At 41.3% G+C, this 13400-nt stretch overlaps 1 protein-coding gene across 17 annotated transcripts in view; it reads left to right on the top strand.

Moving 5' to 3' along the window:
- ROBO2 (roundabout guidance receptor 2) overlaps nucleotides 1-13400 on the top strand; it is an 893684-nt gene that overhangs the window by 733420 nt on the left and 146864 nt on the right. For all 17 annotated transcript variants that reach the window (XM_081952932.1, XM_081952940.1, XM_081952931.1 and 14 more), the window contains one exon: nucleotides 10938-11095. In XM_081952932.1, the coding sequence (XP_081809058.1) occupies nucleotides 10938-11095 (158 nt within the window). The remainder of the gene's footprint in view (nucleotides 1-10937; nucleotides 11096-13400) is intronic.

Raw genomic sequence — 13400 nt, 5'->3', positions numbered from 1 at the left:
GAATTTGGACCTGAGGTTGGAGGCTGGTGATCTAGGACCATCTGGGACCGTGGATTGAGGCGGCGACGGCTGGAAGCGCCGGACGCCGAATCCCTCGGCTTGCAGCTTGTTGTGAGAGGTAGCTGTGAGAGGTTTGAAAAGGTTTGAAAATCATGTTGGCCGAATTTGAGAGGACTGGAGACCGGCTGGGACCTTTGAGGCCGGCAAAGACTGAATGGGTAGGCTGAGAAGGAAGCTGGAGGCTGGTGGGAGCGGCGTTGGCGCCTGGAATGGTGGTTTGGGGGCCAAAATCGCAGCTGCAGGCCAAGGCAGGGATTAAATGCCGATGGCCTGGTAGGAGTAGGACTACGATTCAGGAGGCTGTACAGAGACCGGGGGGGAGCTTTGTTGGGGATTGCCAGGAGGCCCTTATCATCAGGCTTAGCAGAGGAGTTATTTGCCTCTGCCTATTGCCATTCTGACTGCACCCCACCTACCCCCCCTGCTGACTATTTATTAACAACTGCCCCGGATTACCATCTGCGTGAGCCCTGGAGGACTCCTTCCTACCCTATATGATTTACTGCTGATTGACCATCTGCCCCTTGCCTATTGCCAACTACAGTCCAACTACCCCTTGCCATCCACCACTTACCACCCACCAGCCCCACTTCTTGATTGTCATCCAACCAACCTATCACCATCACCCCCCCCCCCCATCTAAGACTAATGACTGGACTATTCTGTTTTGCCGCAACCATGCTTTTCAAATTTTACTGGACTATGACATCTTCAGCACAGACCCTAAGCCCCGACGACGAACTCTTTTAACACTCTATGTATTTAAGGTCAGACCTGATCCTACTGTGGGAGTCCCCCCTCTCGCAGGTGTGGCCCTCCGCCCTTTCGAGGGCCCACCTTGATGACGGATTTATTAATCTCGAGAGGAGGAGGAAGCGGAGATTTAGGGGGTTTTTAGTTAGTTGTTTTTTAAAAATTTGTAGGGGTGGGGGTTCAGGGGTTGTGGGGCGGGTGGGTCAGGTCAGGAGCGATGAGAGAGCCGGGTCTCCAGGTGTGGTCGCGAGCAGAAGGAGCGGAAGGGAGGAGGAGGGGGAGGATATCGTTCCTATACAGGGCTCTTTAATTCCAACGGTCGCAGGGAGGGGCAGATACGAGGACAGATTAAAAACTTACAGTCAGTTGGGAGACCGTGGATTCTGGTTACATCCGGTTGCTTGTACCAACCCCCGCGTTCTAGGTGGTCAAGAGTTACAGACCCAGGGCCTGAGGCTGTTGTTATGCAATGCGAGGTCCGTTGTTAACAAGGCCCCCCTCATTCACGATCTAATTTTAGAGGGGGAGCCGGACCTCGCGGGAATAACGGAGACCTGGTTGGGCCACGAGGGAGGTCTTCCCCTCGTGGAAATTTGCCCACCAGGCTACCAAGCATTTCACCAGCCCCGGGCCCAGGGAAGGGGCGGTGGGGTGGCAGCAATTATTCGGGAGGACTTAGAGCCGAGGGAGTCTACTGTGCCACAAACGTCCGGATGTGAATCCCTTGTTGTGAAATGGGGCCCTGGGAGACAGTTGGGCCTGCTGATAGTATACCTGGCTCCTCGCTATACATCAGCGGCCCTGCCTGAACTCCTCGAGCTGATCGCATCGGTGGCGGTTGAGACCCCCAAACTTTTAGTGATGGGGGATTTTAACCTGCCATCGATGGGAGAAGCATCAGAGGGGGTTCGGGAGTTCATGGCTTCCATGACAGCCATGGACCTGACTCAATTGATTCAGGGCCCGACACATGAGGGACGACACACCCTGGACCTTGTTTTTGTCTTTGGCCAGTGGTTGAGTGATCTGGGAGGAGGGGACTTAACCATCACTCCCCTGTCATGGTCAGATCACTCACTCCTTCGTCTTGACTTCCCTGGTGCTACCTCCCGCTGCGGGGAGGCGGAACCGGAAAGCACTAGATGGTTCCGCCCCAGGCGCCTGATGAAACCAGATAGGTTCCAGACGGAGCTTGGGCCACCTCCTGTAACCTTGACCCGCCCCTGGGTAGAGGACCTGGTGGTCGCGTGGAATAATGCGACTACCGGGGCCTTGAACCGGGTGGCGCCTTTGCGGCCTCTTCGGCGGCAACGATCCACCCTGGCCCCTTTGTTTACTGAGGAGCTGAGGGTGATGAAATGCCGCAAGAGACGTCTAGAGAGTCGTTGGAGATCCTCCCGTTCCGAATTTGATCGAACACAGGCACGAGCCCATTTAAGGACGTACCTTGTGGCATTGAGAGTGGCCAAACGCCAATATTGTGCCACTCTCATTGCATCTGCAGAGAACCGCCCTGCCGCCCTGTTTCGGGTGTCCCGCTCCCTCTTGTTTCAGAGGCCGCGGGAGGCCCCCCTACAGGGCAGGGCAGAGGAATTTGGGAAATATCTGCAGGATAAAATCGCTCAAATCCGGAAGGATTGGGTCCCTGTCAGTGGTCCAGTGGAGACGTCCGTGGCGAGTCTTGAGGAATCGACCTGGGAGGAGTTTGACTTGGTTGCCATCGAGGATTTGGACAGAATGCGTGGCCGACTGCGACCCACCACATGTTTATTGGACCCGTGCCCCTCCTGGCTTGTACTGGCATCCTGGGAGGTTACACGAGACTGGCTCCTGGACCTAGTGAACGCTTCGTTGAGCGAGGGGTCTCTCCCGGCCGCCTTGAAAGAGGCGGTGGTGAGACCCTTGCTCAAGAAGCCTTCCCTGGACCCTTTGGAGCTGGCCAATTATCGTCCTGTCTCCAACCTTCCCTTTTTGGCGAAGGTTGTAGAGAGTGTGGTGGCTTACCAGTTTCCACGACATCTGGAGGAAAATGATTATCTAGACCCGCGCCAGTCCGGCTTCCGCCCCGGTCACAGCACGGAGACGGCCTTGGTCGCGTTGGTGGATGATCTCTGGAGGGCCAGAGATAGAGGTTGTTCCTCTATCCTGGTCCTATTAGACCTCTCGTCGGCTTTTGATACCATCGACCATGGTATCCTGCTGCGCCGGCTGGAGGGGCTGGGGGTCCGGGGCACCGTTTTGCGGTGGTTCGGCTCCTACCTTTCTGGCCGGACGCAGCGTGTGTTGGCAGGGGAGGAGAGGTCAACCCTACGCCCCCTTACTTGCGGGGTACCACAGGGGTCAGTCCTCTCGCCACTCCTGTTCAACACATATATGAAGCCGCTGGGTGAGATCATCCGTGGTTTCGGGGTGGGATATCATCAGTACGCTGATGATACTCAGCTGTATTTTTCCACCCCGAATCACCCCAACGAGGCCGTCGAAGTGATGTCCCGGTGTGTGGAAGCCGTACGGATCTGGATGGATGACAACCGACTCAAACTCAACCCCTCCAAGACGGAGTGGCTGTGGGTACCGGCTCCCCGGTTCAGCCAATTAATTCCATCATTGGCCATCGTGGAGCGGGCACGCAATTTGGGCGTCCTCCTGGATGCCCGGCTGTCCATGGATGACCATGTGACAGCCGTGGCAAGGGGGGCGTTCCACCAGGTTCGCCTGGTGCGCCAATTGCGCCCCCTACTGGACCGGGATGCCTTACGCACAGTCACTCATGCGCTGGTGACGTCTCGCTTGGACTACTGTAACGCTCTCTACATGGGGCTTCCCTCTAAATGCACCCGGAGGCTACAGTTGGTCCAGAACGCAGCCGCGCAGGTAATTATGGGGACTACTAGGTACTCCCATGTGACACCGTTCCTGCGCGAGCTGCACTGGCTTCCTGTGGTCTATCGGGTGCGTTTCAAGGTTTTGATAACAATCTTTAAAGCGCTCCATGGCTCAGGACCTAGTTACTTGCGGGATCGTATTCTGTCCCATACATTCCTGCGACCAATCCGCTCGCACAGAGAGGGCCTCCTCCAGGTGCCGTCCACCAGACAGTGTCGAGGGGCGGCGCCTAGGAGTAGAGCCTTCTCTGTGGCGGGCCCAGCCCTGTGGAATGACCTCCCTCCGGATATTAGGAATACCTCTGACCTCCGCCCCTTTCGTATAAAGCTCAAGACCCACCTATTCCAAGTAGCTGGCCTGGCTCAACTTTGATCTAACTATATCGCTCCTGACGGGTTTTTTATTTGGGTATTTTAATTGTATTCAATTATTTAGGGGTTTTTAAACATTGTGATTTTAATTGTTTTTATTCATTAGCCGACCTCCTCCTTGTACATGTCTTGGTATACGTCTTTGTTATATGTATGTCTTGTCTATATATGTATTTCATATGTTTTATTGTACGCCGCCCCGAGTCCTTCGGGAGAAGGTGCGGCTAAGAAATATTTATTTATTTATTTATTTATTTATTTATTTATTTATTTATTGCAGAATAATATACTGTATGTGCATTGGATACTTGAAAAGCTATAATGAGATAGGAAAAAATGTATATTTTTCTCATGCAAATACTAATACAGTTAATACTGGCGATACCCAACTTGGAGAACAGATTGCCTTGCTCTTCTCTAAAATGAAATGCAAAAAGTTATATATATATATATAAATATATATATATAAATATATAAATATATAAATATATAAATATAAATATAAATATATATGTATGTATGTATGTATGTATGTATGTATGTATGTATGTATGTATGTATGTGTGTATATATATATATATATATATATATATATATATATATATATATATATATATATATATATATATATATATATATATATATATATATATATATATATATATATATATATATATGCTGGTTTTGTTGTATTCGGGTCTTTTCCCGTGTAAGGTTGAGATTGTCTTTGCAACGTTTCGGCAGGATCTCACCTGCCATCTTCAAGCTGTGGGCTAAAATTCACATTTTAAGCCCACAGCTTGAAGATGGCAGGTGAGATCCTGCCGAAACGTTGCAAAGACAATCTCAACCTTACACGGGAAAAGACCCGAATACAACAAAACCAGCATACCTACACCCGTGAAAATCTACGAAAACAAATATATATATTGGAGAACATATATATATGTTGTATTTGTACTGATAAATAAATAAAAGGAGACTAGTATAGATCTATTTCGAGCTAATTAGCTCTCATCAGCTAGCCATACCCTTACTGGGATTTGAACCCCGGCTGTATATATCTTAGGCAGAAGTCTTAGCCACTAAGCCACGGGCTCATTTCCTTATCAGTTGAGCCAGGGAAATAGGTATGTATTTGTGTTACAACAAAATAGCACGTTCAGCATATATATATATCTGCTGAAGGTGCTATTTTGAGACACATGTAGTAATATTAAAAATCTTCAATATTTCATAAGATTTCTGCTTGTATTCCTTTTTGAAATTAACTAAGGCCACTTAAAGCCTCTTTCATAATCATATAGCTACTGAAAAATTGCACAACTAAATTCAAGTTAGACAGCAAGGATATTTTTCTCCTGTTTTGCTATTATGCTTGCTTGTATCCTTTGAACTTCTTTATCTTGACTTTTAATTATACTTTTTCTTGTTATATTTATGTCCTTGACTTTATCAAAGATTATGTATTTCAGGCTTCATTTTTAAAAGATATATTTTCTTTTCATCTTCTTTCTCTTCATACTTTCGTTTCTTTTGCTTTTTCTTTCTTTTTTCTTCCCCTTTGACTATAAATTGGCCTTGTTTAAGTTGAATCCATTTTAATAGGCCAATCAATAGAACTTTTCACTTTTCGTATCTGATAGGGTCATGTAATATTAATGGTAACAACTGTCTGATTAATGTATTAAACTTTATTGTAGAAATTATCTTCAGAATGTTGAATATCTTCAGTTGAGATATGTTGGGGTGATTTGTTTGTTTTTGTTAATTATTTCTGTAAAACTGCTAAGAGTCTTGTAGGACTCTATTGATGTATAATTTTTTATTATGGATAGCCATTTGCCTGAAATGGTATAGGGTTTCCTGCCTAGGCAGGGGTTTGGACTAGAAGACCTCCAAGGTCCCTTCCAACTCTACTATTGTATTATTGTATTGTATTGTATTATTGTATTGTATAATTGTATTATTACTTTCTTTTTTGGGAAGACTTGATAATGAAATTTCACATACTATGAATAACTATAAACTAGGTTTTTTTTCAATTATTTGGTTTTTTTTAACAATGTATAAATAAATAATAAACTAGTTTATTATTTATTATATAGTTATAGAAATGTTTTTTAAAAATATGCATTAGTAATCATATGCAAAATATTAGTTTGTAAAAATGTCTAAAAATACAATCTATTCATATATTTTCTAGTCAAATAAGATAAATATATCCAAGTGTTCATAACTGTGTTTGATGTTCAAATCTTAATTTCCACTTTTGATAATTATGTACAGTATGATCAGTTAGCTGTCAGTAAAAATGTGCCCTTTTGAAAATGTGAAGTACATCTAAACTCAAAAGCTGCATACAAAATATAAATGCTACAGCAACTGCATGCAAAAATGTAACTATTTCATTCAGTTTTTAAACAAATAGAGATTGATGTAACCTAGCTTGTGTGACAAATTAGATTTATAATTCTATAGTTGCAAAACTGTCATAAACCAAAAATCGTCTAAATATAGCCTTTCATCCAGTGATATGTTAAAATATATTTCATTTTTTAAAGTAATGTATATATAAAATAATTATGTCATGTCAAACACCAGGAAACAGTTTTGTGAATGAAAATTATAAAGCATATTATTTAAATTTTTCCAATAAACATGTACTTTTTCCTTCTAATCTAAGTGTTTAGTCTGTAGTTTAGTGGATTCATGGGATGTTCATCATATTTAAAAATAGCAGACGAATAATTATTTGCAATCATATAAATATAAATTCAGTTTTGTAAAAAAAGTGAGAATTCCTATAATAAAAACAAAAAAATGAGGAGAATTAAGCCTTGGAGATATGGAACATTAATTTGTTTATTTAATAAAAAAATATTTAAAACAAGGTACAATAAAAATAATATAATAGTGAAAATGATACAGCAGAATTACTCTGATCATATTATTTCATTACTTCTTTCTCATTCACATACTGTTTATTATGCCTTGCATATCAATGATCTGCAAATAACAAATTGGGAACTATTGTTCCTAATTATTACTTTTCACAGAGCTATTCAAATTTCAACCATTTTTTCATTATTTGAATCAAATTTTTTACACACACACATATACATATAGTTATTAGGTGATGCTAATTTAACAAGATATGAGAATCATTGTGAGCTGAGTGATATACAAGTTTAATAAATTAGTATTACGGTTGTTTTCACAATCAGTCAGATGTTTAGACTGGATGTGGCATGTTTGTCCACCCATCAAGTCCTTCTCAAGGATAGGCAGTTGTTTGATAATGTTAACGATGTTGTCACAGGATGTAAGCTGTTCCAAGTGCAGCTGCCTTTTTCAATTGACTGGTGGTGATTTTGTAAAAGGTAGTTTTACTTAGAACAGTTTACTTGCTGTGAAGAATTGTTCTTGTAGGAAACTTATTTCTCAGAATTGTTTCGTTTTCATTTTATGCATCTAGACATAGAGTGTAAAGGAAGTGTTCGTATTAGAAACTAAATTAACCTTTGCTTTCCTTCTCTCTCACACACACAAACACACTCATGTTTTGCCTCTCTCTTAGGATTTACTTGCATGTTCTGAAAATGTTAAAATGATAAGCCACATCCTGTACCTTTATCTGAGAGCCAAATGCAGGCTCAACTCAAATCTGTTTAATACATAATTCAGGTTCATATACATTTTATCTTTGCATATACTACAAGGAGACAGGAAATGTGCAGTTCAAAATGTTAAAGCAGAATACATTTTATTAAGAGCTAAAGCAATAAATTAAATCCACTTCTGAACTGAGGATTTTCCCCCCTGAATTGCTCTAGACTGTTTATTTTGTAAGATGCTGGGTTTTATTGGTTTTTTCAGAGGATTATTATTAATAAACGGTAAATTTTAATGAAATGGTAACATTTCCACATAGCTAATCTATAAAAGATGAAATCCCCTATTTTTAAAGGGGATTTTATATTAAAGTCATTTTATATTCTGTTTTATCAGAAGAAAATTAACTTGGAGACTTTGCATGAAAGGACAGTCGTGACAAGGTGGCTGTTTTCTTCCTGTGATTAAAGCCTGCATCCACTTCCAGCATCATAAACCTATAGAGCAGATATGTGTCACTGAATAAAATTTGAACCTGCTTTTAATAAGCTGCCTGTATTTTGTTCTTTCTTTTCACAGAATCTTAATCTTTAAAAGGCTATTTATATTATTATGCTTTGTACACTGCAGCACTCCAAATCAAGTATCTATTACAAATTACTGTCTAATATCCACTTAAACATACACTGTGAAGGAAAACCAACATCTTTTTGGGCCGCTTTTTTCTTTTCTTAACTGTTCTTATTTTGGGGGGAATTTTTGTTTATGTCTTAAAAAATAAATCTATTATTCTCTACACTGACATTTTTCATTTGTATGTTTTGAAACTCAGCCCACTCTAGATCTAAGTATTCTCAGGCCTACGTTTCTCTTCATGGGATTTTATTTGTAGTTCTCTGCTTTCATTGTTGACTTATTATTTTTCTGAATAGCAACTATAGCTTTTATTTATTCTTTTATGAGCTTTCACCCATATGCATCACATAATAATAAAGTATATTTATTCTTTTAGATTTCTAATCATATTCCTTCCCTTTTTTTCCTGTTTCTACTGTTCTTTGTGAATATACAATAAATTACTGTTCCTTTGGAATTCGTCTCAATTTTGCCTATTATATAAAGGATGTCTTGTACTAAGTCTTATTCTAGAATTTTAAATTCCATTTTGTTTATTTTTCATAGCATTAAAGTCTAGAGAACAAAGAATTTTATGAACTAAGTATCTAGGGGTGGTCATCCATGCCATTGGCTCAAGAAAAGCACATGGTTAATATGCGGCTGCCTCTGGCAAAAGATCAGCAAACAACATTCTCAAATTTTTCAGTACAAGCAAAACAAACATTGTGACAAAGGGTCAAGGACGTTGAGAGGCAAGCAGACTTAGGGAAAGCTCCATTATTTTTGGCTCCAGACTATATTAGATACGTTGTTACTCCTATCAGTTATCTTAGCCAATTGGAGAAGGCAAAGTACTGGAAAGCATTTTCGCTTGCACGGTGCCATGCACTTCCATCAGCCATCTTGTATGGCAAGTAGAAAAGATACCATTGACTGAAAGATTCTGCTCTTGTGGCTCAGAAGAGGTGGAGACCATTGGACACATACTCCTTCGATGCTCTTTATATAGAGATATTCAAAAAAACATATCCACCCCAAAATCGATAGGTATCCTGGTTGTTCTGTCACTGCTTATCTCTAGTGGTTGCTTAAGGACAGACTGTGATTACAGTGCAAGTGGCTAGATTCTGCGTTGCAAAACTGGGGTTTCAGAAACACATAATTAATCCACCATAGCTATTTTACACAACCAATGTAGCAAACTCTTTTGCATCTTTTGTTTTTATTTGTTCTGATCTTTGACTGTAATAAACTTAATTTGATTTGATTTATTTAATTATGAACTAATTATAGTAATGATTATATATTGAATTGTTCGGTAGGCCAATTTCAGCTCCACCTAACGATATGTTTATTTCATTTATTATTATGTTTATTTGCTACCCATCTTGTTTAGAAGCAACTCTGAGAAGCATGTAGTTTTAAAATAATAAAATATAAATATAAGTGGGATTGCCTCTTAATTAATTCATCAACTTCTCCAGTGTGATGCTCTCTCATTGGGACCCCAAGCAATCTGGTAGAGCTCAGTCTTCAAGCCCTTACAGAAAGTCCAGAAGGATGGAGCCAATGTTACCTCAGGGGGCAAGATGTTCCAAAAGGAAGCTACCATGGCAGAGAAGGCCCTTCTCCTATACCCCAACAGCCAGAATTCCTTGACTGACAGAACCCACAGCTTTGTCTGTGGTCCATATTTTAGATTCTTAACAAATTTCCAATTATTTTTCTCCTTTTCTGTTTTATTTTATAAACCGAAGTGAAGGCTGGAAACCACCAATAAAACTCCAGAGTTTACTTACCTTCTTCAGGAAATATGTTTTAGCCAGTCTTTGCAATTTCCCCACAGGAATTAAAAGACAGGCATATTTGTCAGTAGATTTTGTAAGCCTTGCATTATTTCTTGATCTTTGCAGTCTTAATATTCTCTGCCCTTTGGGTATTCATTGCTGCTTCTGCAATTTCTCTCTCCTTTTTCTTCTCTTGAGGGCTCATAATTTATTTTTTGTAAGCTCCTGAAAGATCATCTATCAATGCAGAATAATTTATGATTTCTTGAATTTATAAATGGCAACAATTTATAATTGTTATTGGTAGTCAATTGGTATTCGTTTAACAAATTTCTAACAGAATAACAGAGTTAGAAGATACCTTGGAGCTCTTCTTGTCCAAACCCCTGCTCTGGCAAGAAACTCTATACCATTTCAGACAAATGGTTGTCCAATCTCTTCTTAAAAACTTCCAGCATTGGAGCACTCAAAATTTATATATGACTTTTTCTTCATCTGAACTCGTCAGCAAATTTATTTGTTTCAGAATGATTTAAAAATGTTAGAATAAAAACTATGAAGGTTTGTCATCCCCAAAGTTTGCACTAAACAGAGGTATGGTTGCAGATCAAAAACTCAGATCTGTGTATATTGGGTATGTTTAGTGATGTGTTTCTATGAAAAATTAAATTTATAGGTTGTATTCATAAGAAAGGATATCTGTAAAGTTGTAGTAGCTGATTATGGATGGTTTCAAATCATGCTTTTTAAAGTATTATTGACTTTTGGTGAAGTAATATCTGTGTTTATTTGTAGGATGTTATGTGTAATAAATCTTGATTTTCTCTCTGTATTTTTTTTATATCAGTATTACGGGATGATTTCCGTCAAAATCCTACAGATGTTGTTGTGGCAGCAGGTGAACCAGCTATCTTAGAGTGCCAACCTCCTCGAGGACATCCTGAACCCACTATCTACTGGAAAAAAGACAAAATCCGAATAGATGATAGAGAAGAGAGAATAAGTGTAAGTAGATCATACAATGCTAAATCTATATGAATTACTAAAGAACAAATCTAACTATGAATTTTCAAGACAACTATTGAAATAAATGGCTTTTCATGCAATATACAAATGTATCATAAAGCAACTAGAAATTCTAAAATTTCCTTCATAAAATAAAAATAGCAAAGAATATGTATGCAAATTTACAGAAATAATTACTGTAATTACCACTATATAAACAGAATAGTAGGCTCACTGAACCAATGTACCTTCATTCAGTAAATTATTTGGCTGATACAAATGATGTGTTTTCCTTCATTGAAATGAATAGACCTTTGATGGAACAAAGTACTGCATGAGAAAACTTGCTCTTAGTCTTCTCCCCAAGTTCATCCCAAATTTTTTTCATATTAGACAGCTTTGGGTTCCTATAGCATGCACCAAGCAGTGACGTGCAGTCAGGGGAGGCAGAGCCTCACTGCTCTCATCATGAAAATAAAAAAAAAATACTCCGGGAAGCCGTGAAAGTGGCTGGGAGTGGCGTGCGGCTTGGTTTAGCCTCCCTGGACATCTCAGCAGCAGCCCCAAGTGTGCCGATCTCACAATTTTTTGCATCGGGATCCTTGCAAGGGGAATGGGACCACGTGTGCAGGAGGCTCCTCAGCTCCAGCCTCAATCAGCGCAGCCGCGGTCCCCTTCATGTTGGCACAGGAAGGAGGGGAATGGGACCACGTGTGCAGGGGAAGGGGATCGCGGCTGTGCTAATCTGAGGCTGTGCGCTGAGGAGCCGCCTGCACACGTGGTCCCATTCCCCTTGCAAGGATTCCGGGCTCGCCCGATGCAAAAAATGCCTAGGTAACATCATCAGTGTAAGAAGGGGGGGGGGGGAAGGAGGAGAAAGGAGAACTTTCTCTTCTCAGAAATGTCTTCTCAGTGGAGCTGCGGCAGCCTGTCTGTCCCTTTCTGACATTTCTGAGAAGAGAAACTTCTCCTTTCTCCTCCTTCTCCCTGCCCATTCCCTTTTAGCACTGATGATGTTACCTAGGCATTTTTTGCATCGGGCGAGCGCAGGATCCTTGCAAAGGGAATGGGACCACGTGTGCAGGCGGCTTCTCAATGCCAGCCTCAGATCAGCACAGCCGCGGTCCCCTTCATGTTGGCTTAGGAAGGAGGGGAATGGGACCACGTGTGCAGGGGAAGGGGATCGCGGCTGTGCTAATCTGAGGCTCTGCGCTGCTGAGGAGCCGCCTGCACACGTGGTCCCATTCTCCTTACAAGGATCCCGGGCTCGCCCGATGCAAAAAATGCCTAGGTAACATCATCAGTGCTAGAAGGGGGGGGGAGGAGAAAGGAGAAGTTTCTCTTCTCAGAAATGTCTTCTCAGTGGAGCTACGGCAGCCTGTCTGTCCCTTTCTGACATTTCTGAGAAGAGAAACTTCTCCGTTTGGGCTGCGCCCGTGCGATCGGAGCAACCACGCGGTTTGATGACGTCACCAGCCTCACCAGTCATAAACCTCACCGCACGTCACTGGCACCAAGGTAGCTCCAGACTGGAGAAGTGCAGCAGATACTGCAGGATTGCACACAGTACATGTTGGAAAACCATCCATATATGCCAAAGTCTCCAATAAGTTGGCTTTAGGCACAGTGCGGGATTCCTCTGCATCACTGATCAACTGGCAGTGCTATTAACACACCACTTACCTCTTGAATGGTTGACAGAATGTTCAGAGATTGGAAGCAAATGACAGGTATGAAACATAGAGAAAACTCTATGGTTGTATGGCTGAAATTTGGATGTTGCCCATTCTCTGCTCTTATCTATAAAAATTGTGAAGACAGTTGTGAAGACTGTTAACCCAGTCCTTTGATAAAGGAAAGACTTCTTGCTTCATTGTGCTTGCCATCTTTTATTGTTTTAATTGGGTTGTTTTTTGTTTGATTGTGATGAGCCACCCAGAGTGGTTGAGATTCAAGAAGCATATACTGTAACTTTAAGAAATTATTGATATTTTGGTTGATTGCATTGTCAGCCAGATGCTTAGACTGAAATTGGCATTTTTATCCACCTATCGAGTCCTCCCCAATGACCTAGGATAAGCAGATAGTGATGTTTTATGGTGTTAGAGCTATCATCACTGGTTGCTATTATTATTTTCATTATTATCTGTTTACAACTATGTCATGTCAAAGCTGCCAGTTCTTTAGCTGGTGTTGGCCTTCATATTCATTGTTCGAAGAACCTAGGGTGACCTAATATATCAGCATAGCAAATGTGCAGAGCCAAGCAGTGCGGTCTTTTCTGAAAATTTTGTCAATGTACAGA

Source organism: Natrix helvetica, assembly GCF_964273705.1.
Source record: "Natrix helvetica genome assembly, chromosome: 4".
Lineage (NCBI taxonomy): Eukaryota > Metazoa > Chordata > Lepidosauria > Squamata > Natricidae > Natrix > Natrix helvetica.
Note: the sequence above shows the minus strand (reverse complement) of the source record. Positions and strands in the feature narration are given on the sequence as shown.